This window comes from Bos mutus, chromosome 9 (genome assembly GCF_027580195.1).
Source record: "Bos mutus isolate GX-2022 chromosome 9, NWIPB_WYAK_1.1, whole genome shotgun sequence".
NCBI classification, from domain to species: domain Eukaryota; kingdom Metazoa; phylum Chordata; class Mammalia; order Artiodactyla; family Bovidae; genus Bos; species Bos mutus.
The window spans coordinates 48,120,376-48,144,834 of record NC_091625.1 but is presented as its reverse complement, the minus strand read 5'-3'; the positions used below and the strand labels follow the sequence as shown (position 1 = coordinate 48,144,834).

At 32.4% G+C, this 24,459-nt stretch overlaps 1 protein-coding gene across 5 annotated transcripts in view; it reads left to right on the top strand.

The window, feature by feature from the left end:
* The window catches only part of GRIK2 (glutamate ionotropic receptor kainate type subunit 2), a 739,106-nt gene that overhangs the window by 599,679 nt on the left and 114,968 nt on the right, over window positions 1-24,459 (top strand). For 4 of the 5 annotated variants that reach the window (XM_070377125.1, XM_070377121.1, XM_070377123.1 and 1 more), the window contains exons 12-13: window positions 11,689-11,807; window positions 15,416-15,633. In XM_070377125.1, the coding sequence (XP_070233226.1) occupies window positions 11,689-11,807; window positions 15,416-15,633 (337 nt within the window). The remainder of the gene's footprint in view (window positions 1-11,688; window positions 11,808-15,415; window positions 15,634-24,459) is intronic. The other variant, XM_070377124.1, reaches the window with a different exon arrangement.

The window sequence follows — 24,459 nt, the reverse complement described above, 5'->3', positions numbered from 1 at the left end:
TTCCAGGCAAAAATACTGGAGTGGGTTGCCATTTTCTACTTGAGGGATCAAACCTCGTCTCTTCTGCAAGCCTTCTGCATTGCAGGCAGATTTTTTACCACTGAGCCACTGGGGAAGCCCCAACTACTCATATAATATGTACAAATAGGTAGATAGTTAATGGACATAGTTTTGAAAGAATAATGAAATCCTGGACTATTAATATTGAAAGAAGCTGTAATGATGACCTGGGGCAGCCTCCTAACTCTACAGATAAAGACACTGAAGTTGAAAGATAAGATGTAGTGATGGTGACAGATAAGAATACTAATAGTAATGGAAAATTTTTTGCAATAATTATTTCTTTATCTATTTGTTCAACAGTGTCTGCACACATACAGTCTTATGTATTTGACATATATTTTAAATTTAAAATGTTTCTGATGTCCATATTTAACGGGCAAAATATTTGTGAATAATAAAATTAAAATGATAAAATTGAATGCAATTAAATTTTAAGATTTTCTTAAAACTTTAAATAATCTATAACATACTTCTAGAGTTGCAAAGGATGATGTTGAATAATGACTTCTGATTCTTGAGGAGTTAATATACATAAATTTTGCACCCCTGTGGCAGTATTTTGTAAATATTTCAGTGAATAGTTTAATACCATGTAGAGTATAAAAGTAGGACTCACTGTATTGACTGAAGAAAAGACCCATAAATACACATAAAATTTTATTTAAAGTTTTAAAGAGTTTAGGAAAAAAATATTTCTCTTCCTATAAATGTAATAAAAGCTATCTGGATAGTTTTAGTCTATCTGCTACTGACTTCGAATGTGCTATTTTATGAGATATTGAGTTAAAGATTGACCTAGACATCCTTTAAAGTGATCATTATTTGCAACTTTTTTGTTTAAACATTTTAATAAATATATTTAGATAATTGATTTTTTTACATTGACCTTATATTTCATCTTGAATCTAACCCAATGGAAGTCATTTTTCTTCAGAATCTGACATTTGAAGTGATGGTATCACACACTGTAAGTAATACTGAACAAAGTTCAGATGGAGGAGATTAAAATAAACATAGTATGTCTTCTCCTATGAAAAGATTTATTGTCCATTAAGTAAAAGTATGTTTTAATTAACAGACTGTAATGGAATATTTCAGCTATAGGAACAGCAATAGCAAAAATGTGGAGATGTTAATATGAATGTTTTATATGAGATATTTATTGGTTTATTTGAATAGATTATAAGATTTTTGTTGGGATATAATAGGAAACATGGGGTTCCCTGGTGGCTCAATAGTAAGAATCCGCCTGCTAATGCAGCAGATGCAGGTTCTATCCCTGGGTTAGGAAGATTCCCCGGAGAAGGAAATGGCAACCCACTCTAGCATTCTTGCCTGGGAAATTCCATGGACAAAAGAGCCTGGCAGGGTACAGTCCATGGGGTCGAAAAAGAGTTGGACATGACTTAGCAACTAACCAACAGCGATAGGAAACATGGTGAGAAGGCTCAGCTTTCTAAAGCTGTGAAAATTGGACAGAAAAGGTTGGAAAGCAATATTGATTTCTTGTAGGTTTTTGATGACAGAACTAACAATATTAAGGTCCAGGAAGATTTACCTGGTAATTATATGTAGGATGGACAAGAGAGATGGTGTTGGGAGAATCAAAAGTCAGGAAGACTTATTGCATTAGGGATAAATAAAGCCTAAGCTAAAATTTTAGTAATAGGGCATTGCAAAATGGAAATAAAGGACAAATTCAAAAGTTATTTTGATGAAAAATCCAGTAAACTTTGGTGATATGCTGAATAAAGACATTGAAGGGATGACAGATGACTTCAAGAATATTCATCTCGAGCTTGGGAAAATGCCTAGATTATTTTTAAAATCAGTTGAGTATAGACATTGGGTTGTTTTGGTATGGGAAAGATGACCAGTATGATTTTAGTTGTGCTGAGTTTGAGGTATGGCTTTACAACCAGGTGGAAATCTCCCATAGGCAGCTAGAAATACAGGATAGAGAGCTGATGAGATTTAACTGAGAATCAGATACATAGATGTTCAAGTTAATTTAAAGTCAATATAGGATTATACCAAGAATAGAGCACAGGACTGGAGTATAATGACTGTACAGAGAATCTTCGACATTATAATTTTTGCAATAAGGAAGTTACTTTGGTTTGGAGTGTGAAGTCATGTTATTGCTCTCATTTTTTTTTTTTTTTTTGATCATCACTCTATTTGGGCATCCTCTGACACAGTGCTAACTGGCTAATATACTAAAATAGAATTTATCTACTTTTATCAAATGTGATCATGAATATAAGAATAACAGCTAATTCTTACTCCTTAAGATATATTTAATTGAACTAAGTATATTTTGTTGAATTGTGTTTATTTTTTAAAATCATCTTTCTAAATTGCCCACTCATATTACCTCCTAGTTTATGTAATAATGATTTCCAAATGTTTTGTTCCTTTCATTTCTTTCTTAATCATAGTGTAACTCCATCCAATTTCAAACCCTCACCACATCATATTACATTATGAAACCTTTTACATCTGAGCATTGAAAACACAATACAACCTTAACTAATATCCTGCTCATTAATGATTTGGAAGGTAACTAAAATTAACTATAACCATGAAAGTCTTTTCCTTAAAAACCAATTCTTGTAGTCCTTAATGTATGCACAATTAAAATATTCCAGTATGAGCTTGTATGATTCATAATCCAATGCACACACAGTCACTTCAAGTAAAACAAATTTAATTTAATGAATAATAAGAACTATTTCAGGATATGTGTTTGTTATTGATGGCTATCAACATAAAATATACAGTATCAACTGCTATAGGATATCAGTCATCTGTATTTGTCAAAATAAATTATTTAGTTTATATAAACTATATATTTGGAATGATCACAAAACTACTTTTCTGGCAAGAGATAGTGTTTAGAATTAATTATGCACCTAAAGTGGCCTATTTGGTAGTAAGGATTCAGAAAGCAAAAAGCAATTGAATAAATTAAAAAAAAAAACTGAAAGTAAAATGATACTCCTCGAATATAAGTAGATCACGCCCTTTAAGCAATTGGTCAGAATCAGTTTTGATTGTTGGTGGAGCCTACTACTAAGATACTGCTGTTTTGTTTGCTGTGGAGTAAAACTGTTAGTGTTTGAGGAAACTGTCTCTATCTTAGACTTTCAGGACGATAAAAGATAATGGGCAGGTTGAATTTTAGGATGACATGTGCATTTTTACAGAAGTTTCTTGTCAGGAAGCCCTGTGTTTTCTACAGATGTCAGAAAGAGAACCTAACAGCACTGTTGGATGCAGTATTTTCCCAAAGTCATATGGCATTATCTGATCATAATGCCATAATGATTGATAATATGCACACAAAAATATTTTAAGTTTACTTCTTGACATTTTCTTTTCCAAAATCAAAGTTAATTAAAAATAAATTATTTTGAAAAATAAGCATCTACCCTAGAACATTTTTTTCCTCTTCCAATATGCTAAATTAAATTCCCTTAACTTGATTTATGTCATCTCAAAGATACTGTGATGGTTCACAAAAATTGCTGAGGCTCCTGTTTTTAGTGTTTTTTCATGGATTCAAAAATATATCTTTCCCTGACAGTGTAAGACAAGCAATATTATATTTCGTGTTCAAAATAGCTAGAATTCAAGTGGTGATGGTAAAATTATAGAGAAAAGATAGTATTGTAAAAGTACTTTAAATTTAGGTGAATTTCAACTTTCCTTAAGGATTTCATATTTATGCACATATTATTACATTTTAACATTTATAGTGTATTATCAGGCTTAGTTGGGTGGCAAATTTAAAAACTGACATTCTTTCTTCAATATTTCTGAATAGAAATCAGAGAGTAGTTAATGCCTCTGTTAATCAAAATGTGATCTTTTGTTGAGAAATTTGGGAATATTTTTTGTGCTCCAGTGATATCAAGCCATTAACTAAATATTAATTTTTAAATGCTCTGAATGTGCAAGAATTGACTTTACAGAGTGCAAGATATAAGTATGCTAAAAAGTAATAAAATAAAAAGTCTTTTTCTATCCCTAACGCAAATCAAGCAGTTTCTCACTGCTATCACAGGGAACTGAATTAGAACATAAGAATTCCCTTTTCCTTTTTGATGAGATATGATAACGATTGGACACTGCAAAATGAGGTAAAAGGGACCTGATTTCACAGCTGACTCTAGCCTTCTTTGTATCTTGGGAAGATCCCTGATCTATCTAAATCTCAGCTTTTAATAATAATAATGACAATAACATTGTCATTCTCTCTGGTCATTTGTGGCAGTTCAGAATATAGCTGCGCTTGTTTTTGTAATTGGCAAGTATGACACAAACTGATATTATTGCTATTAATTCTATATTTCATTTCTAATAGTGTTTTATTTAACCTTGACTTATTTCAAGTAAATCAAGTGGTTCTTTGGTGCCTTGCTTTAAACTCTTCCTACTACAAGGCTACCTTGCTTTTCAGAGACTTTAAAAGTTCCCACATTATGCCTGCTCCCACAGGAGATGTCATCAAAATGGCATACTTTCAATAAATACACATGCTTTATCCCTTTCCTGGATTATAATCTGCTTTTCTGCCCAAGTATGGGCTCTCTTATAGCTAGCTCTCCTCAGGGCATTCCTGAATTAAACTAATGGTGCCTTCAACTCCTAGAAATGGAGTGACCTTAGCACCTCTCAGTCCATTTAGATCCAATTTCTAGAAATATTCTCACATTTATGGCTATTTGCTTTAATGCTGGGGATGGTTATGACACCCACTTCCATGTTCTGCTTCTCAAGTAAGTACCAAATACACTGGTGGCTCCATGCTAACCTGTATTAGTGCAAACCTATCCTAATCACCTCTTTTTACCAAGTATGTCATTTAAATGTTTCAATAAATTATATCATTTATGTGCAGTGAATAGCTGAACATAGCTGAAGTGTGGGGGGGGTGATTCTTGGAAAATTCAGAATTATTGCTGAAAACATGGGCTATAGTTATTCTGTGAACAGTTTTAATGTATATTGATTTTTTATATAGCATTTACTTGCTTCTCATTTCTTGTCTAAACAATCCAGCATCACCTGTCACTTGATTATTTAAAAAAAAAAAGGAGAACAAATTTGGATTCTGTAACCTTTCTTATTCAAAAGGATAATTTTATGTCCTCTTGAGAATTCTACATTTTATTCAGTAAAATGTATCAATCCTTGGACCATCATTTAAAATAGTCTATTTTCCCCACTAATCAAAGAAGTAATATTGAAGATTTGAATACCAAATTTTAGATTTTCAAATTATTTGGGTATTAAACTGAAAAGTATCAAAAGATCATTTGTTATTACATCCTCAGTTTAATTATATGCCCCTGAAAAAAAAAAAAGCATAGTCAATATGTAAATAGTATATAGTGCTAAAACATTGTATTTTCATGCTAGAATGTTTATTTATACTTGATTTTGGAAATGGTTATGTCTATTTTATTAAAAAAAATTTCAGTTAGAACATTGTTTAATTCCCCTATTACAACCAGTTTAACCCCAAGTTTAAAATGAGGTGAAGAATTGCCATCTCAGTAGATAATTAAGCAGAGTAAAGAAGAGCAAAAAATTCATAATATCACAGTTACTTCTGGTGAATTTTCAAAAAAGATTTGTTTTGAATTTATGATGCAGATGAAAGCTGAGGATTATTATAACAATGATGAACTTTAGTTGAATTTAAATCCTGAAATATAAATGAGACACTTTGCAGAAAGGTCACTGCAGCTTAAAGAAGCAGCACAAAAATAGTATTCATATATGTGAAAGTATATAGCTCATTGGTTCAAAATAATATGTAATATAAAAATTAGTTGTGTTCTCCATATTGGTTGTGGTAAAATTTGCCTCTGCTATAAAAAGATGTTCAAATAAATGTTAAATTAGCATTTTGCATAATATGGTAAAAGTATTTCCTCAATGAGCAGATTATTTCATATATAATCTAAATTATTTTTGATATAAGACTCTAGAGTAAGAAATCATTAAAAGATTATACACTTTTAGTTAACATTTTGTAGCACTGTATAGTCTGCAAAGTGCTTTGCATATATTATCTCTCATACTTAGTTTAGTTTTTTTTGCTCTTCTTTAGAAATAAATCTTCAGCTCAGAGAGATTTAGCAATATGTCATCAAGTACAAAATATACATGTGGCTGAAACTCAAGTTTTATAGTCACCAATCCTGTAGGCATTCTGTTAGGCAATTTTAGGCACTAAAAATATTTTGTTTATTTTAAAATATTTTATTTTAAAATAAATAAAATATTAATAATGATAGTTATATTGATAAACAGCCTATCTAAAAGGCCTCATGAAGTTTTGATACAAAATTAGTATACAAAATGCCAATAGTAGAGCACAAGGCAATATGTAATATATAGAGATTTGAAATAACTAGGCTTTGGGAGAAAAGTAAGCACTATGGAATTTCAGAAAGGAGTAGCACAGACACACGGCTGAGTGAATCGACTGAAGGGAAGAGGATTTTTCTATTAACAAGAACAGGATATACAAAGACAGTGAGACAATTGGCCAGTCTACATAATAGTTTGAATAAGGTTAAACACATTGAGTCATATTATATAGAACACTGAAATTCAGAGGCATAGAAGGTTAAACCTGATTCAGTATTTAATAGAATTGATTTGTTCTAGACAACTGGAGTTGCAAGGTACAAAACTTAACGTGAAGACAGTTTGCAAAACAAAATAGAGAAAATAGGAAACACATAGGAACTGAGTCCTAAAACCATCTACTCAGAACTGAGGTGAAAGTGCATGGATGGAATAAAACAAAGAGGCATTATAAAACAAAAGTTGATATGGCTTAAGTGTATCACATTTGTTTGTATTTAAGAAAGGAGATAGATTAAAATAAAATGGAAATAAGCTTTTAATCTCAACTCAGAGAAGTGCTGCATCATTATAGAGCTAAAAAAAAAATGTGAAGGAAAGTATGGTTGAATTTTTTGGGTTTTGTTTTAGGCATTTTAAGTGTAAGGTAATGGTGAGCTGCCGAAGTTGGAATATACAAAAATGGATGGAAATGCTTTGAGAGAAAATTTATGGCTATAAATTAAGAAGATTTTGTAATTATCAGCACAGGAGTTCAAGCAGTGAGTGTGTTAAGTCATTAAAGAGGGAGGAAAGATCTGAGAGCCATGATTTAGCCAAAAGGGATCTTCTGTTAGTGGAGCAGAGAGCAAATAATCAGAAGAACACATCACAGAGTTAAAAGAGAGGATATCAAAGGGCTGGCATTCAGTGAGAATTTCATTAGAAGCTGCAGAATGATTAAGTGATAGTCTTAAGGAAAAAGATGATGCATTCAAAAAGACTTTTACAGAGATGGAAGCATAGGGTGAAGGAGATATTAGGTATAGAGAAATAGGAGGATTATAATTTTAGATGTATAGCCTGAGATTGAAAAGGAAAGAGAGGTAAAAAGATCTTCAGAATAATTCAAATATGCTTTAGATGACCACTAGGTTTAACACCTTGTGCTAGAAATTGTAGGAGACACAAGATTAATCAGACACTGCATTTGTATGTACTCATTCACAATTAATAAAAGAGGGGAGATATGTATATTAAATTATAATGAAGAAACCAGGCTATCATAAATGTAACTTGAAGCTTTTAGAACTATAGATATGTAAAAATGAGCAGAGTACTTGAGTCATTCAAGTAGTGGTGAACCTTCTTTAACAAAGATAGCCAAAAATACAGTGCCTTGATTCAGAAAGCATTTATTTCTCCTACTGTGCAGCCTAGAGGAGTGTAGTATAAGGGTCATGGGGCATCTCTGTCTTCCTCAAGCCAGGGCTTCTAATAATCTGTAGTCATCACCATTTCCTAAAAGAGGAAGAAGGCAAAGAAAGTCCAAGGCAAATATCCTTAAAAAGAATTCTCAGAAGTTATATACATCACGTCTGTTCATATTGCAAAGGCTCTTATTTAGTTACTTTCAAGGGAAGAAAGTATAGTTTCATTAGGAGGGCATCAATGTCCCTAGTAAAACTCAGGCAGGACAGTGAACCAGTGTCTACCTTAGATACTCCAAGAAAAGATCAGGAAAGGTCAAACTTAATGATGGCAGTGAGTTGGAATTGAAGGGTGGGAATAGGGTTTGAATAGTGGAGGGAGTAGAGAGGGTATTACAGGCTAAAGGACAAGATGATCAAAGAAATGGGTAAGAATCAATATAGGATTTGGGGGAAAGTGGCCGGAGGCTGGCGAGTAGGAAAAAAAAGCAGTAGAACACAATCTTGGAATGGTATTATGGAGCACAATGCAGAGGATCTTAAATTCCATGCTTAAATGTCTGGTATTTTGTATGTAGGCTGTAGACATGATTGAAGTTTTGTTTTTAATAGGGTTGTATCATTTAAAAAATTATTCTACATGACAATAAACTGGGAAGCAATATTTAGAGCTTTTAAATTTGGAATGCAAGGTGGAAAGACCATCTCGGAGACTATAGCTACAGAATCTGACAACCTGAACTGGCATTAATGCCAATGGAAATAAACAGGGAAGGAGGAGAGGAGGAAATGAAAGTCTTTCTGTAGGTAGACTGATTTAAATTGACATCTGTCTGGAGGTCAGTGTTAGGAGAAAAGGAATGTAAAGAACTGAAGTTTACTCTAAAGTGTTCAGGATAAGTGAACTAAGGACTAAGAGCAGGACCTTTGTAACTTGATTTGGGAATGCCAGCAGGTGATGCTATTGACAAAGATGGAGAAGACAATAAAAGGGAAGGATTAGGGAGAAAGATTGTGGGTTTGTATTGAACATATTAGCATTGAAAAGTCAATTATCTGGCCACTGGAAATTCACTTTAGATCTAGGAAGTGATTAGGGTTAAATATAGATTTGAGGTGATTGAAATTTTTCTGATGGGCAGAAAAAAGTGTGGAAGTCAATAGAATTTTAAAAAATGGTGAATCAGAAGAATTAGAAGGAAGAAATATTAATCCATATTGACTCAAGATCTGTTGGAAATACAAAGGAAAGAGTTAAGCTAGCAGTTAATCTTAGATGGGAGAGGTAATTCACTTTAGGAAAAAAACAAAACACACTGGAACTAGAATCAGAGCTGTGTTGACTTGAGTGTGAGGGAGATAAGCAGATAAAGGACAGTGGAAGGCCAGTGAAGTGTGTGTGTGTGTGTGTGTGTGTATGTGTTGAAGGATAACTTACATCACACCATTAGAAGAATGTTACTGCATCAAATGGAGACAGAAGAAAAGCTTTCTGAGTGTCACCATGAAGAATAAATTGCAAATTCAATTAGATAGCATTTTTTGTTAAGCTAATTCTACCTCATTTGGGGCCACTGGAGATCTTCATGCTAAAGTAAAAAGCAGACAGAGTGGAGAAGGTGAAAGGTGTACATAATTTGAATTTAAGTATTAGTTTGTCATACATTTTTTCCTTTCTTTCAATTAAATTATATAAGAATCACTCACTGCGGTAGTTATTAGTCTCTTGAAACCAGTGTATTTCCAGATTTTTCCCCCCTACTTTTGCCATTTCTCTTTCCACTTTCCTCCCTCATTTCTCTTTCCCTGTCTTCCTTCCTTCCTTTCCTACCTTCTCAGAATGAAAAATATATGTATATTTTTATATGCACATGTATAAATACATACACACATGGAGAGGAAGGGCAAAATCCTCCATATTTATACTTCCATTTCTGCAACCCCCAAAACTACATCTCCCTCTCCCCATTGAATGGAATCCCTTGAAGCACTTATAAAATTCAAGGGCTCATGGGATTCTGTGTAAAAATCAGAGATCTTGATTAGCCAGGTTTTACATGCTCAATCTCTGTGGTTATGTTTTTAGGATTTGTTATGTACAAAAACTAAATTCAGCTTTTACAGACCAGCTTTGTGTTTATAGCTGATATACTGTCAACAGTAGGAAAAGAAAAGTTTAATTTTCCAGGAATCAGAATAGGAGTCAGAATATGTATCTACAGGCAAAGTCACATTTTAAAATATTTATTGTTTAAAAATAGAGTTTATAGAACTTGTCCAAGGCCATGGAGATGCATGGTTCAGCTTCAGAGCCTGTGATCTGATTACTAGATCACTTTTCTTCTGATGAACAGCGAATTGTTTATGGATAGTTAATTGAAAATTAATAATATTTTTCTTTTTTAAAAAAGACAGTCTTGGATAAAGTTTGATGACCAACATTCTAATACTTTGAAGTACTTTTAAAAATGTATATAACTATTTTTACTAGGGTACAAGTAATAAAGGCATTTAAATAAAAATAAAATGTTTACAACCAAAGCTAGTTCTACTTCAGTCAGACATAAAAAATCAGATCAGAATGTTTAATTACTATCCAATCAACCTTTCTGTTCAGTGTGTCAGTTTAACTTAGAGAACCAAACAAAACATTCCTTCGTTTGTCAAGGATAGGCTATTAAAACAAGGGTGTTCTAAAAATTGCATTAGGAGGATGTAAATGGTTTGTTTGATCTTCTGAATTTTAATATGTCAGAAAGATTATTGTGAAGAAAATTGGGCTTTCTGAAGTGACAGATACATTATTCAAGTAACTTTGATTGAATGCAAGATTTTTTAATGCTTTCATAAAGGGCACGCACACTAATTTTGATTTGTAAAAGAGTGGCTTTAAAATTTGAGATATTAGGGAAAATATTTTGTTAGTTTATTTTTTGATAGTACCATTAATTGAAAATTATATCTGGATTATAACTAGGATAAATTATGTGTACACATGACAATTTATAAAGTTCTTAATTTAAATTTTTTAAGAGATTTTGTTTATATTTCTAAAACCATCTATAATTGGTCTCAAAAATTAGATTAATTTTCTTTTTCTTAAAGCAGTGATTCAAATTAATTGTAGATTTGAAAACAAATAATATGTGGACACCCAGTCTCCATATGTATTCCTGCTTCTCACACTGCTTTGATATCTTGCATATAGCCAGCCTCTCTGAAACACATAATGAAGTCAGAAGCATATATAAGAGTGTAGTTCATTCTGATTTGGTTTTCTGTTTGGATTTGAGTTTGTCACACATAAAGATATAAATACATGGTACTGTATTCTTATATGAAAAATAATTATTCACTGATTACTTAATCTCTTTCACTTTGGTAGTTTCTATTATAACATAAAAATTCTCAAAGTGATTTTGTATCATTTCTCCTGTCTTTAACAATTTTTCCAGTTTTAAAAATGTTTATTTCATACCTGTTTTTCTTCTTTAATGAATTTCTAGTTTTTAAAAAAAATTTTGTTAATCCTTCTCTTGATAAGCCTACATCTTAAAAATCTTTGTTTACTGATACACATTTTTCTCTTATGTCATATATGGTAAAGAAATGCTACTAGTCATCTTAATATGTAATCAGCTGATAAGGATAGGTATCTTTAAAAACTAGAATTTGCTGTCATGAATATGAAATTGTACTATAAAAATGCTGATTTCTGGTTTCTGCTTAATCTTACCTGTCTTTCTGTTTCTTTTGCAGCAAAAATGCTGGATAGAATGTCTTCTTACTGCCATTTAAATATATTCTTTTCTTCTGTCAATTACCACAGGTTTAGTCCCTATGAGTGGTATAACCCACACCCTTGCAACCCTGACTCAGACGTGGTGGAAAACAATTTCACCTTGCTAAATAGTTTCTGGTTTGGAGTTGGAGCTCTCATGCAGCAAGGTATACGATTCAGCCTGCTATTTCCCTTGGGCACCATGTCCCACTCTTTGCTGGGGGTGACAGCTCTCGCTGGCACAAGTCGCTTGCATGGGTGCCTCTCTGCATGTAACCATAATCCAGCTTCTCCATCTATCTGATGCATTTAGGCATTCTCAAATCCCATCCAAGGGAGATTCTGAGAAAATAATTAGCTTTTGCAATTGCACATAAAGTATATCATCTAACTTTCTTAACCTATAGTAGATACATTATCTCATAGATAACCAAGCTAACCTGATCCATTAGCTAGAAGCTGCGTTTAAAGCACCACTAAGACTGCATCTTCTTGAGACAAGAATACAGTGTATTGCTCCTGTTTCCTGTTTCATTTTGATGTAAAAAATTCCCTTTCCTATCAATTCTTGATGATTAGATGCCTTTGTATTGCATGATTAGTAAATCTACTGCATATAAATTTGTAAAAATAAAATATTTAACCATTTAGAGTTACCTTTACAAGTAAAATATTAGCTGCATCTGATAGTATATAAGAATATAAAGTATTGCATGCTCAGAAGTGCATGCAAAAATACTCTTATAATTATTTAAAAATTATAATATTAATGTTAAAAGTAAAGGCTACATTTCTTAGAAAATGACATAATACATGCAATATGTTTTAATGGTATATTTATAATTATGAATTTATTATTTTAGTCTCAGTTCTCCCAAGCTGATTTTTTTTTTTTTTGCTGCTGTGATTTCTTTTATTAATCTTTTAATATTTATATAAAGTTCAGTAAATTAATATGTCAGATCTACTACTCAATATAAAAGATTTCAAAACCAGACTATTTTATGCATTTAAAATGTAATATTTTTAAGTTTTAAAATTTTGTAAATAAATCAAAATGCCCTTTAACAACTGACAGTGACTGGATTAAGGAAAGAAAACATACTTATTTATAAGGGTTACTACACCCATATAAGGGTTTACCTTAAATTTTACTGGTATATTTATGATCCACATTGAAGAAATTCATTTGGCAATTGCATTACAGCACTGAAGAAGAGAAAATTTATTGTTGAATTATAAGCTGTTGTTAATAAAATAGATACTTTCCTTTTGCATGTTTAATATTATGCATAAATCCATTATTTCTGACTGTTTCATTTATAAACTACTTCCTAAACTAAAAGTAAATATTGCATATTAAAAGGAAAAAATTAACTTAAATTCATGTTGCAAGCAGTCCTACTAATTAGATAATTTTTGCTTTTAAAAATATGAACATCCAGATATATACGTATTTAAATCTGAAACTTGAAAGTTCAGAGAACTCTTACATAAACTAATTAAGTGTGTGGCATCTCTTTCCAAATAAAATGAATAATCAATAACTGTATTTGCCCTTTCCTACATTTTGGGTTCAGTGGCTTTTTTTTTCCCCTTAATTTATTTACAGTTGGAAGATAATATTGGAGTTATTTTAAAAAATATAAAAGTGAATAAAAATAAATCACATGAGACAGGAATCTCTTCCAAGTAGCACTGGATTATGTGATTTACCCAGGCACATTGCTAGTAACCTGCTAATAACTAACTTTGATAGCCTGGAACGAATTATTCTCATAGTAAAGATCTAACCATAATAAAGTTTTTAAAATTATTTTTCCTACCACTTTGAAAAAATAGGATATTATTTTTATGTATAATTTATAAAATATTTGGATATTTTTGAATTTCTATATTGGTGAGATAACTTGATATTTATAAAATCTAGCAATAAGAAATAAAATTATATCTAATATCTCTAAAAATGATGACAAGCAATCCAAGCAATGAAAAATTCAAATGTACATTTGCTTTGCCACATAACTACTTCACTGCTGGTGGATACATGAAAGAGGAACCCATACTATTCTGGCTGATGCCCAGCTCCCCAGGAATTAGTGGGATATAGTGCTGGACATGACGTTACCTTGAGTACATGACAGTCAGCCCCTAACCAGGCTCTGATTCACTAGCCTAAGAGGTATTCACTTTAAGTCCTTGGGTAAGATATGAACTTGTGGTAATTGGGCCATTTTTGTCGAATGTCTCCACTGTTCTTTTCTTTCCCAGTCTTGTTTGACTTTATTGGTGGTGTTGTTCAAAAAAAAAAAAAGAAAAGAAATGGTAGACTGGGCAGCCAAAGCTGCTGATCATGGTGGGAATATTTTAGTGTTTCAGTGTCCAAGTGTGTGTCTGACAGGGCCTAGGAGCAACTACATCAGAAAGGTACTTTTCTGTTTTATTTTGTTTTGCTTTTCTTACAGAGTGGTAGGCAAGAGTCTGGAGCTGGAGTTGGCTGTCATGTCCAAGTCTGTCTGCTTTCTAAAATGTTGTTTGTTTGTTTGAAATTGGAAGGGTAAGATGAACTGCAGTATAAGATGGGCTGTTTTGCTAGAACCAAGTCATGATACCACTTCTTTTCAATGTTAGCATGAATAATTTGTTGTATGTTTAATGCATATAGAGATATGTTATCTTACTGGATTCATTATTATATTTAAAAATATATAAAACATGGAGTCCATCTTTGCTTCATTCCATTTTACTCAAACCTTATTAAAATTAATTTATTTGTAGACAGTGCTTTCTTGATTATAGGTTCAAAATGTTGAAGGGTAAATAGTAATATATATACATAAATTTTGTATACTTTTCTTATTAAAAAGTTATACATGCTGATATTTATACATTTACATATTAAGGCTATAAATAACATGGTAAAACTAATAGACTCAACTTAAAAAGTGTTAGAATTTTAATGTATAATCTAAATTAATTAAAATTAGTAATAATCAAAAGCAATATGTAATGATCAGATCTCATTCTCTTATTAATACCATGAGCAGGCAACTCCAGCCACATATTGTACTATAACTATGAAATTTGTATATGTGTGTAAAAATAAATTTATGCCAATTTAACTATTTATTCTTATTCTGATTTCCCTCACTGAAGCTAACTATAGTGACAGGAGACATTTGTTTATGCATAAAAAATAGTTTACTACCTATTTTAAAATAAAAACTGGACTGAAGCCCCCTGGCTCAAAAAATGTGGATAACTGAAATTGTTTTCGTACATTACTTTTTAAAATGGCAGTATAGACAAGATTTTTGGGCTTCATATACATGAATAATGAAACTTCTCATAAATAAAGCTTGTTAAGAAATGGATCAAAATGTACATTAAATCATTTCTTCTAAAACCTACTTAACTAACAAGAATGTGATAATCTATAACAGTAGTTTATAAACAGGAGAGATATTCTCCATTCTAATGCTATTTTTATAAAGGCTATCCAGTCATTAATATGTGATTCTTATTTTGTACTGTCTCAGGTAGAGCTCCAGTCTCCTGTCACTATATGTAAACACAGATGTCCTAAGAGACATGCTATCTGAAATTAGCCTCTGCTCTCCCACGGGGTTGTTCCTTGCTTACTAAAGTGATATGTAAATCTATGATTTAAGCTTTTATTACACAGTGATTCCATTCTTCCACTGTGACCAAAAGTACCTGACTGCTGATCAAATTCTCTGTATTCGTCTTACCTTTTCCCCCCAATCTTTGTTAGGTTCTGAGCTCATGCCCAAAGCGCTCTCCACCAGGATAGTGGGAGGCATTTGGTGGTTTTTCACACTTATCATCATTTCTTCGTATACTGCTAACTTAGCCGCCTTTCTGACAGTGGAGCGCATGGAATCCCCTATTGACTCTGCTGATGATTTAGCTAAACAAACCAAGATAGAGTATGGAGCAGTAGAGGATGGTGCAACCATGACTTTTTTCAAGGTAAGTCCTACTGGTTATCTAAAATTTATGTATTAAAATGATAGAATACAAACAAACATTTTCTTGTTAATGAATGTAAGAGCATAGGAACGTTGTTATTTGTAGAGAATAATCAATAGCATATTTCTCATGGGTTGGAGACATATTCAACTAAATATATGGTCATCAAGGCAAATAATTTTAATACTTGCAAATGGCAAGGAGTTGTTGCTTTATAAGTATTTCATCTTTGTTTGGAGGAAAATCTGTTCAGAAGTAACATTATTTTCCCCACCAAGGTTTTGTCATTGAATGTAACTAGACAAAGTACTATATCTACTGAAAATTGAATAGTGGGAGATTCAGACTCTACAAGGTGTGGATATTCCAGAAGAATAAAATGATTATATGTAAGAATGTTTTCCATATAGGCATTTCTTTCTGTTAAGATGAAACAGGTTTTACTTGTTGAGAGCCTACAGAAAAACAAGGAAAATAAGCACAAACAGTTCCTATTCGCTGGACAATCATCCATCTAATATTCTGGAAGGCGAAGAATCTCAAAATGGGCTACCCCATTGGCATGCAGTGGTTTCCAGTGGGGAAGTCTGTTAAACATTTAACGGAAATTATGGTGGCACCAAATTCCAGGCGCATAGCATCTTGTCCTCCTCTTTAATATTCAGATTGTCTCCTTACTTCCACTGATCTCATTGGGTCAGAGTAGAGCCAATGAGGAGATTCCACTTTAGGGAATCAGTATCATGTCATAATTTATTTTCTATTTTATTATTTTTATATTGTTTGAAATTTAGCAAATTTTTAAGCCTTGGTAGTTTCCGTCATTGTTCACACAAATGCAATTGGCAGTTCAAGTGTGCAGAAGTGGTAGATTGTTTTTCTCTTTAAAAAATAACTGACTCAAGCTATAAAATAAATTATTTCAACAAACCTCCAGGAAGCACCTACCAAGTACCAGAAACTGTGCTATACATTGGGTATTCTAGAGCAAATGATATCTAATTCTCACTTTTAAGAAACTTATAGTTTGTTGGAGATGGGATCAGTGATCATATAACAGGATTTAATATGAGTTAACTTGCCAAATAATTATATAATTTTCTTTGTAAAAATTCTTACCAAATTAAATCAGCTTTTGAGGGGGTTCTGGAGATCACCAATGCCTAAAGAATGAGATTTATTGAATGTTTTAGTCAAATACACATAATTCTTGAAATTAAATTGCTTTCAAAGAGAATATTTTTAATGGCTAGCTTAAAGATTGAATGCATATTTTACATTTAATTGGAAAATTATTATCATTTAATTAAATTTATTGAATAATCAAGTATGAGCAAGTCATTGAGATCAATATGGTGCTATTTGATTATGTTAATTGCAATTGATCATTTTTCCCAATTGAGTATTACATATTAATATTGTTTTTCTTATTAAAAAAACCTTTTTTAATGAAAAAAGAGACTAGCTGTTTAAAATTATAAATGTATATCATCAGTGTTAGTAACTTTGTAGAGAGTGAATATGTGGTGCATTTAAATTATCACAGTATTCGAGGGACTTTTGAAGTTGAGTTTGTACAATAATGAATATAAGTACTAATGCAAGTGGTCTGATACCAGAAGTAATTATTTTAGCCTCACAAATACTTCAAATTTTGTTTTTATTTTCTAGATTGCTCATATATCACGTTTCAAAGCTCTTGTGTATTATAGCAAGATACACCTCTGGGAAAATCACTGAAAATTTTCACCTTTTCCCCATCTTTGAGCTTATTTCTCCATTTCTTTTCTTTACAATCTTTCTAGTCTTCTGCTATGCTTTTTGTTGCTGCTGCTGTTGTTTTAGTTTAGTTGCTCTCTTGCAGTGTCATTTTACCTAACTTCACTTTTCTTTGCTTTTCAGTTTTCTTCTTAGTCTTTCATCTCTAGTTTTCCTTTCTCATACATGGGAGTGCCTCTAGCACCCAGAGAAAATTGATGTGAAACAACTTTCTGTTTCTAGCAGCACAGACTTTCTTTCTGTAAAATTGAAGCCTTTGGGAATGTGCAGTAGTCACAATAAAAACCATACAGTGATAATCACTAAGGTGACAATTATGTTGATAGTTTTATCACATGCTGACATCTTACTGTTGAAACTTGAAAAGGCATTAAAATTTAAAAGGATACAGTATTTAGTAAATGTTGATTTTTCTTTAGTTATTTTAGTGTATCCCTAAATGATACTAATTTCAGCTACATATTTTGGCTTGTTAAACTATATGCTTATACTAGCTATTGGTATGAATTTTTTTTCATATGAAAGCTCCTTTCCTGGTGTCTGCAATGCCAGAGACCCAGGTTCGATCCCTGGGTTGGAAACATCCCCTGGAAAAGGGAATGGCAACCCACTCAATATTCTTGCCAGGAGAACTCCATGGACAGAAGAACCTGGCGGGATACAGTCCAGGATGTCCCAAAGAGTTGGACATGACTGAGAGATGAACACTTTCACTTTCTATACCAGCTATTAGTATGAATTAAAAAAAAAAAAATCCCTACCAATCTGGAATTTAAGCAATTGCACACCCATTTTGAAATTCTACAATGAATCAGAGACTATTGTGTATAGTCAATTTACATCTGATACCATTATTTTATTTCTTAATTAACAGCAATGCATACAAACACTCTAGGAAGCACCCTTAAGGCATTGACTTTCTAAAGGAATTTTCATCCTGTTTTTACTAATTGAATAAGACCCTGCTGTTAGCTAATTGTTCTGGAACAGCTCAGTTCCAAAAATTATTTTAAAGAATGGTAAAAATGTATTACTACAAGCAAGAGCTGGCTTAAGATATCTGGGCTTAAAGGAGGGGTGAGTGTTCAGTATTGCAGAAACAGAGTTACACAGTCATTCTACAGCACTGAATAATTCTTTTTCCAAAGAACATGCCTGACTTTGTTCATTGACCTTACATGTATACTGTTGTCAAGAAGATTTCATTCATTTCCCCTATATCCATTACACGCCACACATATTCTCTCCAGGGATAAATGTAAAGCAATGGCTGGGAAAATAATTCAAAACTGAGCAGACGGTGGTTCTTCATTGTAATCTCATGTAAAACAATAGAAAGCTATATGACATCGTCAATATGTTCACAGTCATATTTAGATAATAAAATAGCTGAGGGCCCAGGGATCTTATTGAAAAACAATAAAGTAGGAGTCAAACCATTCTTCTCAGAATCTAGGCACTTAGTGCAGCCAAACTGAAACCTCACCCCAACACAGTACAGAATGTTACCAAGCAACTAGCAAATGCTTTTCTCCTTGAAGTATAAAGATTAGGAGAATGAGTACATGTAGATTATCAGCTCAAAAATAACTCGGCTATAGCCGGTAGGTATTATGATCTCTTTTGAGAATCCCTAGATTTTCAAAGTGAATCATGTGTTTTACAAATGATGCTGAAATCACATTTCTGTGCAACTCGTGACTCGGGTTTTTCAATTTCTGAAATTTTCTCTCTGGGTTTGGTCTCCCTGAAATCTCTGGTTTTGTTACATACACTAATATAGTCTGTCTTTCCTAAAGATATCACAGGAAATACATGTCCTCTTTTATAGTTATTTAATAAATTCTGCCGTATGTTGAAAGAACATTTAAGTAGTATCAAATATCTAATGTAAATCACTTAATACTTCTGAACCTATATTCTACAATTTAGAATAGTTAAGAGGGAAGGAAACTGGAATCAGAGAAACCTGAGCTTAATTCCTAACTCCACCATCTACTATCAGTGTTACATAGTTAGGTTTCCTTTACGGCACAACTCACTTTTTTTTAACCAAATTCTGTACAGTTATCTTTTGGAACAATGAAAATTGCATTCATTGATGCAACACCTGTGATGAAGGATTTTAGCTATGTTTAGAATATGCGTTTACTTTGAAAAATTTTCTATTCTGTAGAGAGTTGGAAAGGTTTCTTCAAAATATGTAGCCCTCCATAGTATTTTCATTTTAACCTTAGGTTAAAAAATCAATTTATTCAAGAGTGTATGAAGGTTACAGAGTTAGGAATGCAAGCAAATGGATTAATCCATCTGGGGAGGGTAGTTTTATCTTTTGTTACTTAGTAAAAAAGAAGATATTATTTAGTTTCATTTTTTTAATGCATAGTTTCCCTCTTTAGAAGAATTCAAAGTACATTCTAAATGCCAACTCATTAATCTTGCCAGCAACCCCTATCAAGGTAGGAAGCAATTATCATTATGCTCATTTAACAGATGAGGAAACTGGGCCATGGAGAGGTTAAGTGACTTATTAATTATGAAACCAATAACCAAGGAACTCATAATATTGACAATAAAAGTAATAGCCAAAGACATCATGGCATAACCATCATTACTCAAAAGAGCTAAATACATTAGTCATTTGGGCTAACCCACATGACCTCAACTGTTTGATCATATTAAGTTTCTAAAATATTTGCCTTAAACCATTGGGGCAGATACAACTATAGCATGTTCTGTATAGTCTGCTACTTATTCTGAGCTTATCAGTTCAATGGTCTTCTAAAATTAAATTATGCTGGGGTGACAGTACAGGTTTTTAAGGCTGAATTGCTTGTGTGGCATGCCTGTAATGATTTTCTGAAAGCTTGACTGATTTTTGCTTCTTAAATGCCAAAAGAACATAAGTAGTTTCTGAGTCAAGGGATAGAATGTAAAAAGTTGACAGTTTACTGCATGCACTTAATAAATGGATTTAGAAGCATACTATTCATAGATCTTAATTTCTGCAGAACATAAATTCTGTTATTTTTATTGAGAATAGTGGTGCTAATGGAATTATAATATATTTACTATAAAGAGATTTATACATTAGAAAAGTAAATTCTTAACATGGCATCTATAGTTATTTTTTAGATCAAAAAGTGTTTTCTGAAATAAATGCTTATTTTCCCCATAAGTTGATGGTAAAATACTTGGGAATTTCCATTTTGCATATTCAGGAAATTGACCTAGAATAGTTTTTGGACGTGGCAAAGGTATTTAACATTAGTTTTGAATTTATTTTATTTATTTTTAATTTTTATATAATCAACATGCAGCATTGTGTAAGTTTATGGTGAAAAACCTATTGATTTGAGAGACATATGTATTGCAGTATGGTTACTACTATAGCATTAGAAAACATCTTAGTGACATCATAATTATCATTTCCTTTTTGTGGTTAGAACAATCAAGATCTAGTTTCTTAGCAACTTGGAAGTTTATAATGCAGTACTGTTGACTATAATCATATGCTTCACATTATATCTCCAGAACTTATTCTTTAATGACTTTGTATTTTATATGGCAAATTCTTAATTAAGCATGGTGATCACAAAAAAAAGGTTCAATAATTATTTGCACATGGATAGAAATTGAGTATGATTTTCATTATGTACCAGATTTACTATTTAATATATTCTAATGATTTCTACCATTATCCAGAAAGGATTCTTTGACAATATAATAATTGGAAAATTCATATGGTACTTTAGTAAGTACAGGGATTATTTCTTAAATATTTGCTCAATCTAAGGGTTTCCCCCTTTATTTAGGTATCACTAACCAGCATACAGCTTTGTTCACAGTTAATTTAACCTACTTGGAATCAATTTATGCTTAGTAATGATAGCCCCCTTTCTCCTCCTAGCAAAAAAGGTCTCAAATGTTATTTTTCTGTCTCACATGGGAAATATTTTCTCTATAACTATAAAATAATTTAAAGATAAAATATTAATATGAGAATAGTTATATTGGCAGCAAATTTTGTGATAAAAATGTTTGACTCATTGATAAGAGTATGCCTCCCTATGTATGCATCAAAAATTCTAGACCAGCAGTCCCCAACTTTTTTTGACACCAGAGACCAGTTTCACAAAAGACAATTTTTCCACGGACTGGGGTGTCTGGATATTTTCAGGATGATTCAAGCACATTACATTTACTGTACACTTTATTTCTATTATTATTATATCAACTCCACATCAGATGATCAGACATTAGATCCGAGAGTTTGGGGACCCCTGTTCTAGACCATAGCCCAGTAAAGTTAGTCATACTGACTACTTTATTAGAACCCCCAGTTAAAGCACTACTTTAAATCATGGGGCTATTTTTTTATCTAATGAAGTCCTAGAAAATATGGCAAACTATAGGACTAAATCACATGCATAGCATATGGAAATATGGTCTTGTCTGTGACAATCATATCATTGATGAATAATAGTCTTGGTTTTCTTATCAATTTTTCTTTTACAAAGGATAGTGTCACTATTTTGTTCTATTGGATATACAATCCTCTAAGTTGTAAACATCTTTAAAATATCCATTCGTGTACATCATTAGTCTCAACCTATCTGCACATTAGAACATTAGAATCACTTGGGGAGCTTTCAAAGAGCACTTCTTTCCAAGCCAAGTGATTAAACTTCCTTGAGGCAGGATCCTGGGCATCTTTTTTATAACCTCCACTGGTGATTCTAATGTGCAGAAAGAGTTAATTTGATATTTAAATAGCCCCTTGTTTATTGGTAATACTTGTTATTAACTAATTGCATCCACTTCTACTTCTTTCATTTTACAGTTGGCATTTTTCTCTTCTGCAACTCAGACATTGCAAAATATCAGACAAAGGCATGAAATGGTAATTCTGCTGACCACATTCTTACTTCTTTTAGATTATTTACATGAATTCTGTTTAAAGCCTTTTTCAACAGGTTTGCTGAGAATAAATAGTATAATTACATCTTCACTTTTGACACAATTCCTGGAGGCTCTTGATAGGTGTGCATAAGAACTGTCTTGTAGCTGGATGAAGAAGGTTAGAACTTTCTCCTTGCTCAAAGAAATATGGTGGGGTAAATCCTGATTTTTGTTTGTGTCCCTAACAAGTTGAGAAAGCATATGTCTTATGGGAACTGAGCAGTGAATATATTCACCTTTCTTTTATAGACCTTTATTGCAGTTTCTTCTGTCAAGGCGGGGATGGAGGGGCAATTAAAGAAGAGACCTATAACAGGGCATACTAGAGTCTTGAAAGGACTGTGTTAATACATGCGACTTTTCTGTTTTCCGAATGGGGAGGAGATTAAGAAGAGATGAAATACTTCACACTGTGTGTGTGCCTGCTCAGTTGTGTCTGACTCTTTATTGACACTATGGGCTACAGCCCACCAGACTACTCTGTGCATGGGATTCTCCAGGCAAGAATACCGGAGTGGGTTGTCAGTCCCTCCCCCAGGGGAACTTCCCAACCTGAACCATTTGAAATTTAGGCTCATGCAGTTTTCTTGCCTGAGCTTATTGTACAATTCTATAATATTTGGTGAGCCACTGTCACTCCTTTCCTTGTGGAAAAAAAATGTACCTACATTAATGGATGGGAATAAATTATTACATAATTAAAATTGAAGTCTTCCTTTGTGTCACTATAATTCTTCAGTATCCCCCTATGGATCTAAACTGAAGCAAAATGTTTCTCAAACCTGACATTCTGCTTTATCTTGGGAAATGGGAAAACCAGATAGTTTAAATCTTGGCCGAAATCTATTCTTGATAACTTGCTTGCAAGTCCTACCTGGGCAATTACTCTGTGGTTATTCAGAATAAATAGAGACTTCATTTTAAATTTTTTGTTTACTTAGGGTATTCAACTTTGGGGATAATTTAGTTTACTTTGAATTTTTTTCTACAAGCTTAGAAGAGTGAAACAAAACTTAGAAGTTTTGTATGATTGAAGACCAGCATATCTGAGTAGTCAGTTTAGATTAGTGATTAATACTATTACTGAAATGTTCATTTCTTCATGTTGATGTATTTTTCATCAGATACTTTTTTCTAGGAAAAAAAAAAAACTCAACACAGATTTTTGTAGCCATATTATTTCTCTGACTCTCCAAAATTATTTTTTTGTCTATTAATGATATCAAGATATTGATTATAGGTAATGGATCACATTAGTTTAAATGCTAATATTTTGTTTAATATTATATGGTTGGTATTTTTGAAGTGTTTTTGTATTCTTTTCAGTGTCTAGTATGGCTTTGATATTAATTAGTCAAGTTTGAAATATTTAAACCAAGTCTTTATGATGCATTTAATTTATTGGCAGAATAAAGAAGTGATTTTTACCCAAAGAGGTTGTCTCCTTCCCCCATCCTCATCTAACACACAATTTATTGTATGTGAGGCCCAATCCTATGTTTATTACAGGGATTTGCATAAGGCCTACAGAAAACCAACACCATTTTACTATGTTCCCATTGCAAGAAATAAAATGGTGCCTTTGAGGAAAGCTGCTTCATCAGACACTAGTTTAGCATGCCAAGTTACAGCTATCAATTGTGAAACAGCAGATGTGAAGGCTAGCTGGCATCAGAGCATATGAGTCAAAGACTTTCCTATGGGAAAGAAAGTGCTCCATTACACTTTATCTATACTAAGAAGAGAGGTTCTATCAAGCTGTCTGAAAATTAGAATATGATGGTTTTTATTACCCAAGTTCTGCCAGAGTGAATTCAGTAGTTAAAAAGTAAGCCATAACACCATTCTGGGAATTATAAGTGATTAGAGTTTCAATGTATTTAAACTTGGAAGGAGCGGCCACTTTTATTCTAGCTTCTGTGAAATATCAGAGACAAAAATTTAGTCTCTAATTGTTACAGTTTCAATATGTACCAATGAGGACTTGCAGCACTTGAATGAAAGAAAGAAGTCATGTATTCCACTGAAGTGTAAAGTTTGAGAAACAATGTTTTAATTGCCTTGGAAAGCAAGTATGTGGATCTC